General features: G+C 47.7%; 1 protein-coding gene across 2 annotated transcripts in view; it reads right to left on the bottom strand.

Annotated features, from left to right (window-relative positions):
* Positions 1-2,767: 2,767 nt before the first annotated feature.
* Tmco3 (transmembrane and coiled-coil domains 3) overlaps positions 2,768-12,154 on the bottom strand; it is a 33,090-nt gene continuing 23,703 nt past the window's right edge. For both annotated transcript variants that reach the window (XM_021169925.2, XM_021169926.2), the window contains exons 10-13: positions 9,736-9,886; positions 5,321-5,400; positions 4,328-4,477; positions 2,768-3,438 (exon numbers count right to left, since the gene is read on the bottom strand). In XM_021169925.2, coding sequence (XP_021025584.1) covers positions 3,325-3,438; positions 4,328-4,477; positions 5,321-5,400; positions 9,736-9,886 — 495 coding nt within the window. In that variant the 3' untranslated portion in view covers positions 2,768-3,324. The remainder of the gene's footprint in view (positions 3,439-4,327; positions 4,478-5,320; positions 5,401-9,735; positions 9,887-12,154) is intronic.

Below are 12,154 nucleotides of genomic sequence, written 5' to 3'. Positions count from 1 at the left end.
GAAGGTGCCTATAATCTACCTTTCAAGAATAAACTTTTTGGGAAAAAGAATTCCCAATAAAAGTTCAACACCAGGGCTGGTGAGATGGTTCAGCGGTTAAGAGCACTGACTGCTCTTCTGGAGGTCATGAGTTCAAATCCCAGCAACCACATGGTGGCTCACAAGCATCTGTAATGAGAAACAAATAATAATAGTAATAAAACCTATGGGCTGGAGCGAGCTGGGGCCGGAGCAAGAGGGAGAAAGGAAGGTGGGGAAAAAGTTCAATTCCATAAGGAGAGGTAAATTTAATAATCTGTGCCTATTGGCCTGCTTCTCTGTGACATCATCACACTGTAAATCCCCTTCAATGAATGGTCTAGGTCTCCTCCACTTCCTCCTGTGTAGAGCAGTATCCTTACTACTGTCCTTACAACAGGGACTGGCCCAGTCCAGCTAGGTAGGAGACGACCCTGGACACTGTGTCTTGTGTTTATTTCAGCATCTTCCCCTCCAGGCAAGAGTCCCTGTTCTNGACACTGCCTCCTCTCTACCTGGAAGTGCTAGCTACAGCTCCATCTATCATCCCTGCCCCTGCAGGAACACAAAGCCCTTTGTGAGGGGTCTTGTCATCATCAGGCTCCGGGGACATGATAGGAATATGACTCCAGTCATCTTCCTTCCCTACAGACTTCAGAATGGGGATTCTGAAGTCAGCTCCAACCAGGTCTTTCTGCACACATCTCTCTTCCCCTTCATCTTAATGGGGTCTACAGGTACTCCAAGAGCCTTGGCTTTTCTAGAACCAACTTCAGGAAGGTTAGTGAGCCTGTGTGCCAATTCTATNCCCTCAGATATTCCAGACCTGCCCAAGTGTGTGTCATGACCAGTGTGCGGCNTGGTGGAAGCCAGGGAAACCAGGTATCCTTCCCAGTCCTACTGCCATATCTTCTGGGAGTACAGCATCTTGGATGCATATCCCTCCATACCTGGAGCTGCATNTGACCTCAGCAAAGCCTCCATGAGTATANTGTGCTCTGAAGCATCGGTACCTGTAGCTGATGGTTAAGCTCCCAGAAGGCAGCAAAACTGACATCCTTGAGTTCTCTGTCCAGGATTCCTCCTGACACTGTCTCCAAGCAATCTTTGCCTTCTTCAGGAGTCACGAAACCTTGTAGCCACTTCTGGCCAGCAGCTGTGCCAGGATATCTTGCTCCTTTAGCATATCGATGGAACCAGCCATCTGACACCACTCAGGACAGCAACATCATTTTCTAAAAGCCAATGCTTCTATTGTTCACCACTTCAAGAAGACACAGTATTTCAATTGATCTCAGTGGCTTAATTTACATTACTGCAATCTATATATGCACACATAAAATACATAATCACACCTTATACTCTGTCCCTCTACCTCAGAGTATATGGTCAATTTGTCCAGCTCTGAAAACCAGTATATACAGAGAAATTGTTTAAAGTAACAGTGATGTTGTACACAGTATACACATATATAATTGTAACTGTCAACTAAAATAGAAAGTGTATGCAACTGAAAAATGAAACACCTATTCGTGAATGTTTCCAGACCCAGAGTTCAGGTGCTACAAGTTTAATCCCCAATACAACAGTGTCGGAAGGGTGGGCTCAGAAGCGTTTCAATCAGAGAGAACTCCCTCATGGGTGGGTTAATTACATTAATTATAAACAAGCCCCTGGAACTGGGCTGTCTGCCCTCCTCACTACTTGAAATCCTCTATGCAGCAAACAGCCCCAGGGCAGGACAGAGCCTTCNGCCTTTTGACCTTGTGCTTCTCAGCATCTAAAACTAAGAGTAAATTCNAGTTCCCAACAGATTGTCCAGCTACAGCACCATGGAGAGAGTGACCACGCCCCTCAGGAGAGCCCTGGCAAGGGTCAGGGCTTCATTTCTAGGGTACATGATAACTAAAACATCTTTAAAATGCATTCATTTGGTTTTTAAGAACCATATGATGGGGCTGGAGAGATGGCTCAGTGGTTAAGAGTATTGACTGCTCTTCTGAAGGTCCTGAGTTCAAATCCCAGCAACCACATGGTGGCTCACAACCACTCATAATGAGATCTGACACCCTCTTCTGGTGTGTCTGAAGACAGCTACAGTGTACTTACATATAACAATAAATAAATCTTTTTTAAAAAAAGAACTATATGATGACATATGAGTGATTCTTATAAAAAAAAAAACCACTGGCTGGGGCTGGAGAGACAATTGAGGGCAGTTAAGGGCACTCATTGCTCTGGGAAAGGACCCAGGTTTGGTTCCCAGCACTCACACAGCATCTCAAAGTCACCCATTACTGTAGGTCCAGTGCATCCAGCCCCCTTCTCACTTCCTCAGACACCAGGAACACAGGTGATGCTCATACAGACACATAAGTAAATCTAAAATTATAAAACATTGGCGAGATTTTGCCAATGATTAGTTCAACACAAAAATCTAACATAAAATGAGATTTTTGGAGGCTGGAAAGATGGCTCATGGGTTAGGAGTCAGGCTGCTCTTCCAGAGCCCCTAGGTTCAGTTCCCAGCACCCACATGGCTGCTGATAACTGTAAGCGCGTCCCTGGGGATCTGGCACCCTCATATGCACACGTACACGCAGGCAAAGAACCACAGGAAAGTAAGTAAATCTTTTTTTTTTAAATGAGATTCTCAGTAAATTTCAAATAATTATACCCTGATCATAAATGGTCTTTATTTAAGAATGCATATTCTTGTGATTCAAAATCAAATTAAAACTAATAAAAATGAACATGAAAATGTTTTATTTAAAATAGTGACAAGAGGCAAGGGGACACTGGGGTTTTAAAGATCAAAAGTAAGTTTCCAAGCTCAGGAATAAAATTAAAATCGCATATTGCTATTATGTTTAATAACAAATATTTGACCAACTATTATAATTGTACAATAAATAAAATGGCTTTCTAATTTTTCTTCTTTACCAAAAAATCATAAGCTGATAAATTAACAAATGGAAGTTAATAATTTTCATTAAAAAAGGCACATCCAGGCAAAATAGTTCAGGTGATTGTAAAATGCAGTGTTAAAACTCTGTACATAATCAACTGACTGCAAATAAATTACTCTGGAAAATTCTTAAACATGACAGGAGAGTCTTTGAAAAAGCAAGCAAGCATGAGGGCGCTGCAAGCGTGAGGGCGCTGCAAGCGTGAGGGCGCTGCCTCTTGGTCCGTGCTACTCTGTCTCAGCTGGGAAGCCAGTGGAGAGGCACAGCAGCAGACCATCTCGGGACTGGAAACCCCCGGAAGGATCCCCACCCCATAGTCTGTCATCCTNGGGTGTTGTCAGAGACTTGAGCGCCTCTCTGGTCTCGGCACACACTTGGTAATGGCTGCTTTCCACAGCACTGGGGCAAGTAAGAGGCTGAGTGTGGTCACACTTAGGATAAGGAGGTACACCTGCAATGGGCAAATGGGCACAGTCACAAGAGTTCGGGAGGTAAAGCGCACAGCCTGCGTGTCTCGCTGAGCCTCAGGAAGTCCTGCATTTTCAGAGGACACCTCNAGTAGCGCATGTGGACAGTGTGACCCCACTGAGTGTTGGGAGCTACACTGTCAACCAGAAGCGTGTCCATCTTTAAAGAGGGGGAAATAGCGCCACAGGCGAGAGGACATTTGCAGTGGGAAGAACTGGGATTCGACCTGACGGAAAGTTGTGGTAAGTTCTGGTAAGTTCCAGGGTAGCAGCCTGGTTCCATTGCTGGCCTGAAGGTGAACCCTACAGGGCCCCACACACTGAGTCAGAGGGACTCAGACTAGATCCATCCTTTCCCCACACTGCTGCTTCCCCACGCTCCTTACACACGGACACAGCCTGGGAACTGCAGATGCTGCACAGGCCTCCCTGAGTGTCAGTGGGAGCTTCTATTGTAGGATCAAGATAACAGCCCGTCACAACAAATAACAGCCTGTTAATTACAGTTACCGTAAGGAAGAATGACATNGCTTCTTGGCCTTTGGGCAAAGATCAAATATAAAAAAAACAACAGTGGGATTAACTGGTTATTTCCACCTAAGGAATTTGACATCTTATATGAGAAGGAAGCAGCCAGCTTCCATGACTCCCACCGAAGGCTTCCTTCCAGGCCAGCTTAGCGCCCACTGAGAGCTTGCTGCTGCCTCTGAGGCCTGGTGTGCCTGAGCTACCAAGTCAGGAGCGGAGGGCGTTGGGGGTGGGGTGGGGTGGGGTAGGGGGTGGGGGTGGGGGTTCACTCTTAGCCTCACTGCTTATACTGCAGCACTCCATGCTCCACAGGGCTCTCACTTCCATCAGATGATAGACACTCACCTCTCTGGAGAGGATGCCTGCTCTCCGTGCTCGACTCCCCAGGACAAAGGAGAACTCGCTGACCTGTGCCAGCCCAGCGGATACGATCCACTTGATGTACTGGCTGCTCCTCGGCAGGATGAGAGACAAGACCAGCACTGCCAACACAAACTGTAAGAGTAGTTTATCGCATCGCCATTCATGACCACAGGCTGGAAAAAACAACTCTCATAATACAAAACCGAGATGGAAACCACCAATGGCTACCATTGCTTCTAGTGACAAACCAAGTGGGAAGGTGCACACAGTGGCACATCAGATACCCTCCCGGAAGGCACAAGATAAATAGATAAACTATTAAATTCATCTAGAACAAGAAGGCAAAATAAAAGGCTTGGGTTCATTGACAGAAAATAAGTCTCCCCCACCCGCAGCAAGTTGAATCAATAGCATTACATATTAAGTGCTCAAGAGGAAGATTCAGTCCACACATGAGATGTTCACCAACGAGCAGCCAGGACAGCTCCAGGCAGCTCAGCACTAGCAATTCACCAGATATTGCTAAATAGGCAGCAGTCACTCTGGGACTCAGGCACCAGGCAGGTAACACAGTAATCAGTAGCCACGAGGATGGACATTTGGAAATGTCCACTGCATTTTCTGCGTGCTGACATATGCCACCATCAGGAAGGAGGCACAGGCTGCTCTTTAGAATTGTTCAGAGCAAGCCTGCAGATCTGCGTGACCTGGCTTCTGGAAACTCCCAGCGCCTCAGTTCTGAANGACACATCACCCTAACAGCCTAGCTACTGGCCCAGACCTGCCCTCTTGGGTCTGCCAAGGGTATGGATCAGCAGTGTCTCCCTCCACACAGTGGCACTTGGAGACACAAGTGTCACTGGAGCTTTGTGGGACTTAGGCAGCTGCTGGCTGGAAGTGNGGACTAACGGGAAGTGCTCTCCTGTGTAACCTGTGTGAGAGTTCGGCTGCCGGTTCTGGGAGAAAGTCTCATACCTTCATGATGACCACGGANAGGGTGAGGAACACCAGCACCGTCAACTCATAGATCACAAAGGTGGGGAACACATGCAGCCCTGTGGGGGACAGAGACAAGATGCCTCAGAATGGGGTCCAGATAGCTCGCAACTGAATCTGCAACTCTATCATCCTAGTTAAACCTGTTCTTACAGAGGATTAAACTAAAACCCGAGCCCTTCTGAGTGTTTCAGCAAGCTGTGTTCCTCTTCCAGGGACCGTGAGCATGCGCAGCAGCCGGAGGAAGGGTCGGGAGCTGTTCCACATCTACACAGTCTGTCATTTCTCACTTGGTTCAGCCAAGGAGGAAACAGTGGANTGCACCTTTAGGTACTTCTCAATGTCCCCTGTTCCTGCAGAGGGGAGCATCTCTGCCCACTCGGAACATTGTCATCTTCTCAGGAGAACACTGGTACCTGGAGGCCTTCTTCCCCATCAGAGGCTCTGCCCTGAGTCAACCACTCAGTACACGGTCCGCACCCTCCCCTCTTGCAGACGATGTCTCTGCTTCACTCACANTCACGGACGTAAGGATGCTCCCTCTCCTTCTAGACAGTTTCTTCCTTCCTGAGACAGGGAGATGCTTCCCCAGAGTGGTTTAGACTCTGGTACGTATCCACCTGGCCCTCCAGCCCCTCTAGCTGTACACCTGGCCCCTTTGGAGCTCCCTCCTCTACTGCTGGCTTCATGTGACGTAGCCTCCCTTTTAGGGACCCATCTTCAGTGTTAGAGATCAGACAGCCACCTCAGACTTTCCGTGGACCCCACCCCACCTCTTCTTGCCACCTTCCTGAATGTCCCGCAAGTCCCCTGAGGCCATGAAAAGCATCTGGGGTCTCCTTTGCCAGCNGGCTATAAGTCCTATCGACTGCACAGCNTGGACACTCAAAACCTGCACCACCAGCCCACATGGACTTTCTTGGTGATGTGGGAGTTTAGATGTTTTTGGTGTCATAGCCCACTCACATAGGTGTAACTACGTTCAGGAGCAGTGTGTGCTACAGCGATATTCATGTTGAAAAAACAACCACCAGAGCGGTGGAGATTCCCCAGGTTGAGCCCACAGGGGACAAGTACGACCTAAGTACTGGGCACCTAATCTGGCTTCCTAGATTCCTGCCTGTCTCTCCCATGGAATGCCGTGTGTGGGGCATTGCTCTCACCCATCCTGTCCCCAGGCTTCCTTGAGGTCCTCCCCTGGAGAATGCTAGCCTTCCTACCCTAGTTACAATGGTTCTCCTGGGATGATGTCATCTGTTTAGCCTGTGCACAAATGGAGCTCCTGCACCTGCGCTGTAGCTGAGGCCTCTATCCAGGTCCCTAACCCAGAGACCCTCTGCTCGGTGGTCAGTCTTTTTTTCTTGCCCGGATGAGTGTGAAGGAACACCTGAGAACCAGAACCCAATAAGGAAGATCTGCGTCTCAACAACTTNGCCACAAGTGTCAGTGATGTGTGTGTGGTTGTGGTGGTGAACGAGCTGCCAGCTGTACAGCCACTGTGGTTTCCNCTCGTGGCAGATGTCACGGGCTCGGTACAATGTGAGGTAACCTCTGCAGGCTCTGACACTGGACGGATGGTTGCTTGGTCTTAGTGTACTTGCTTCTATAAGTATGGATTAGAGAGGCAGGTCAATAAAAAAACGCCGAGCGGAGTACGTGGCCAGCCTTATGGCCCTTATGCTAATGCCAGGCCACAGCTGTGAGGTCTGTGAGATGCTCCNAAGGCAGATGCTGTAAGATGTGTGAAGATCAGCTCTGAGGCCCTGCCCCACAGAGGCGTCTTAGTCGCAGAATCTTCCTTTGCCCAGGAGAGGTGGAACACTTGGGACAGGACCAAGTGGCTGCATCACTCATAGAGCCAGATGAGGACGGTAGGACGTGCCAGTCGGCAGCCCTGCTCTCTAGAGACATGGGCAACACCACAGGACCTAAACCATCTCTGCCCCTGCAGCAGCCATGATGCCATGGACTTATCTATGNCCTGCAAAGTTTCAGGCTGAAACTTTGAGAGGGGACCATCTGGAGTCAGTCTGCAGGAGGTAACCAAAGTGTGATGATGATACAGGGGTGAGCCCCAGCTGACAGGACTCTGTCTAGTAGGAGGGCATCTATGAACATTGTTTTCATTATAGAAACTTCGAGGAGTAAGAGAAATATCTATTGTTTGAGGGATCTGGGCTGGGGTCTTTAGTAATAACATCCCAAGCTAATATCAGCATCAAAGTAGCCATTCATAGAACAGAAGTGTGTGAGTGTGGCTGCGTCCTAGTAAAACTTCATTTATAAAACAGGCGGCAGGCTAGGTTGGGACATGGATCAACCCTTATCGATGGTCAGAAGATGGGCCACAAAATCCGGTGCTACATCTACACCATGTTTGCTGCCCGCATAACCCTGGGTCAGGAAACCTCCAGCCTCAACAACAGCTCTTTTAATGTTTCTGTTTTATGTGTTTTGCCTGCATGCATGAAGGTGTGAGCTCTTGGAGTTACAGACAGTTAAGGAGCTGCCATGTCGATGCTGGGATTTGAACCCAGGTCCTCTGGTCAAAGAGCAGTCAAATGCCCTTAACCACTGAGCCATCATCTCTCCAGCCCCCTCAAAAACAGCTCTTACTCTCCCCAGCAGCCTCAGTGTCTTCCCTCAACAGAGAAAGCCCTTCCTCACCATGGGCCAGAAACTGCTCCTCATTCCTCGTGCCTTGCTAGTGTGATTCCTTTTGAGATGCACACTTGCTGGCCAGTGTCCTGGGATCACTACTGTTTCTGTCTAGCGGCTGTCCTTGGACTTGCTTCTGTGGATCACTACTGTTGTTGTCTAACACCTCCTGGGATTGCTACTGTTTCTGTATAACTGCTAGCTTCCTGGGATTGCTGCTGTTTCTATGTAGCAGCTGTCCTTGGACTTGCTAACATTCCTACACCAGGTGTCTGCCTCACTCACCTCACCGCTACAGTGTTGTCTGATGGAACTGATGTCCTTTATGTGGCCAGAGCCCTGAACAGAAAGACCCAGGGACCAGAGGTGGAATGGCAGGCTGTGTGTGTGCTCCATTGGAAATGAACTTGAATTCCCTTGATGAATTTAGCACAAAGAACTGAAGCAAACACACGTGGACTTAGTAACCTGATTCGAGGATCATGAAGCAGGTGTTTCTGTTCAATAACACACTGGCAGAGATCTGGGTTTAACAGCCTATTCTAGGGCTGGAAAGATGAGTCAGCAATTAAGAGCATGTACTACTCTTACAAAAGACCTGGTTTGGTCACCAGCACCTACACTGGGTGGTTCACAACCAACTCCAGCTGCAGGGGTATATGACATCTCTGGTCTCAAGGGCACCAGACACCCACACAGACACATGCACATAATGAAAAAACAAGGTAAATCGTAAAAAAATAATATGCAAAAGCCACTCCAAAATTTAGATATTTGCTGGGTGTGGCAGCATATACCTTTAATCCTAGCACTCAAGAGGCAGAGGCAGGCAGGATCTCTTTGAGTTTGAGGCCAGTCTGTTTACATATTGAGTTCCAGGACAGCCAGGACTATATAAAGAGAGCCCATCTCAAACAAACAAACAAACAAACAAACAAACATATGGATACTCAATGACCCCAGATGGCAGGATATGGAGGGTGAGCACACAGTAGCCAGGTGAGCTGGGGGAATATGGAAATGGGTCAGATGGGAGCTTGCCTTAATAAGGATGGACCATCAAGTGGGAACAGCAGGCCAGGGAGTCAGAACTAGTGAGCTGTCAGCATGCTCAGTGGGTGTCATAGGGTGAAGCTGGAGTGCAGAAGAAAGGTAAGATGTGGGTCATGTTCTATGTGGGTCATCACACACTCTGCTGATGTCTTGTGGCCCAAATCTACTGAGAACACTAGAGCAGCTGGTACNTAGTCTCACTTCATCCCTCATGACTGCTGGCCTCCCCTCTGTGTACCTCTCCTTCATTACAGACAGAGCTATGCACAGCCTTCTGTATTTCTATGTGAATCATAAGGCCTGGCTTTCAGTTTCCACATCTTCCAGGGACTGCACTCAATCTGCAGACCACAGCAAGGCACGTGAGCATCCAACAATAGAGAGTAGTGAAGCCAGGGTGCTTTATGGCTCCGTCTCCCATCTGCTGCTCCAACCTCCAGGATTATAACCCACTCAATTCCCACAGTTCATGGCATCCTCAGGAACCCCACAACTGGGATTCTNACCTCTGCACTGATGAAAACTGACAAGCAACCGGATAATTCCTGTCCCTTTTTCTCCTCCCATTTTCCCTCTTTTAAGATAAGTCTTTGCCTCAGACTCTAAGGAAGCATATTTATATACAGACATAACAGACAAATCTTGCACACTTATCGAGAGAATCGCAGTGCCTCGGGGAGTACCTATGGATGCGAAGAAGATGATGGCCAGGAAGTCACGGATAGGCTCGATGTAAGCCATGATCTCCTCGGTGACCATGTGCCCTTGGGAAGAGACCAGCGCTCCAGCCAGGAAGCAGCCAAGCTCCATGGAGACGTCCAGCAGCTCTGTGACCTGAGGATGAGGGAGTCAGCTTCATACCTGGTACTGCCCAGTCACACANTTACTGTCAAGAGTGCTCGCAGATAGACACGCCTCAACCCAGCAGGAGGGAGAGCCTCAGGGGACAGCAAGAACAGCTACCACCCAAGTACCACCCCAGAGACACAGGTTCCTCGGGAGTCCCAGGAGGGCCCCCAGAAAGAGCACACACAAGAGACTAACATTGGTTGAGTTAGCCATCCTTAAGAGAGAAAAACTAATATTTCAAAGTCACTCACTTAGACAACTGTGATATTTTTAATTGAGGATATTTCTCAACCTTTACTTGACTATTTGTAATGTGTTCTCCTTATCTGGAACAGGAAAGAGCTGTACACACTCCAGCATGAAAGCTACTCCTCTCACTGACCTCAAGCCTCACAGAGAACCACCCCAGGCAACTACACTGACAAGGAACCTGGGAGAGCTCCCGTAGATCCAGGGGAGGANGATGGTCATCATGAACCAGTTCTGTAACTCTCGCTCTGTTAGGCACAGAGCTCAAGACTGGGCCAGAATACTACTGGGTGTCTGCTACAACAGTGTGAGAGCAGGCATGGGGTAAGAGGCAAAGCACTGGCAAATCAAAATAACAACTTAACCATGTATGAGCAACCTACATGCATACGTAAGCACAGATGCATGTGCACACCAACCCACTAGATGCACAAATATAAATAGACACACATACACACACACATATATATACACACATATATATGTATAACAAATATATACATATATACACATATATACATTATCCACATGTATTTACAAAAGTGCACATGTACACATATACCTCACACAATAGGCACAAGAATGAATTCAAGTGCATGTACACACAAATACACAACACAGCTACTTAGATTCTGAAAAGGCTATACNATGAAGCAATGGGCAAAGATTCTTTTATACATGTGGCCCTCAGAGGTACATGTGAGAAATGAACCCTCCCCTCACACAGAGACTGAACTCATAGCCCAGATGGAACGTAGATCTAAATGAGAAAGGGGAGCAATGGTATTTGCAGAAGATAACACAGAACATCTACATTGGATATGCCATGTGCTAACCATAAAGAAAACACTTGCTATTGGATTTCATTGAAGTAAAAAAAAAAACCACAGTTTATTAAAAATTGCCATTAAGAGCAAGCCATGACCAGGAAGACTTTCGTAAGAATGGATGTGACATAGGACACTATACAACCAAATGGCCAGAAGTGCTGGCACACTCTACATGTGAACCCGNAGGCATCAGGCTGGAAGAAGCCAGACACTATCAGCCACATGTTGTCTGACCCCACTTAGATAAAAAAGCCAAGAGGCAGCTAGCGGGAAGCAGACAGCGGGGAAGGAGACCAGCGCTTAGAGGATAGGATGGAGACAGGAGAGAAAGGGGCGGCAGCCGCACGTCAGTGGTGATAGCGCAGCATTGTTAGTATCACACAGTAAGTAAGATGATTGAGTCCTGAAGGATAAGTAAATCACAGCTGCTTTTTAAATGACACAGACAACTTGCCAAAAATATTTTTAAGTCATACAAATGAGTAAGAACATTAACAATCCCAAAAAGATATGGGTTGTGTCAGGACACATCCCAGTAGCCCAAAGGAANTGGCAGTCTGAATCTACTGCATTTGTGTATGCAGACACACAAAACAGAAAGGCTGAGATTAAAGACAACACCGAGAATGGGGTGAGAACTGGGCTCCCGTCAACCTTGAGGTCACAGGNCAGGCTTTGGGCAAACCCGACTAGCAGTGAAGGTAACCAGATATGTGTTCCAGCCCAGAGATTCCACCTCTTCAGAAATGAAATCTGGGGGCAAACCACAGAGACAACAAACAGCAGCTCTCTCACACCACCCCTAACTGGAGCAGCCACACGAACAATTAACAGCTAATGTGCAAAGGCCTGGCACCTCCTGTCATAGCTGCACCTGACAGCAGCTGTCCAGAAAACACAGGTGAGTGATCAAAGGGAAGAACTGAGTGCCAGCGAGGAGTTAGCTGGCTGGCACATCCCAGGGGAAGGCAGCACCAGTCTACACATCAACACAGCTTTGCTGGACCTTACTTTTACTTAAGGAAATACTCTGGAATGGATAAGGCACGGGACATTTTTAAATAACATTTTTGAGTTATCGTGTACTGGCTAGTTTTGTGTCAACTTGACACAGCTGGAGTTATCACAGAGAAAGGAGCTTCAGTTGAGGAAATGCCTCCATGAGATCCAACTG

Source organism: Mus caroli, chromosome 8 (assembly GCF_900094665.2).
Source record: "Mus caroli chromosome 8, CAROLI_EIJ_v1.1, whole genome shotgun sequence".
NCBI lineage: Eukaryota > Metazoa > Chordata > Mammalia > Rodentia > Muridae > Mus > Mus caroli.
This window is presented reverse-complemented; position numbering and strand designations above follow the sequence as displayed.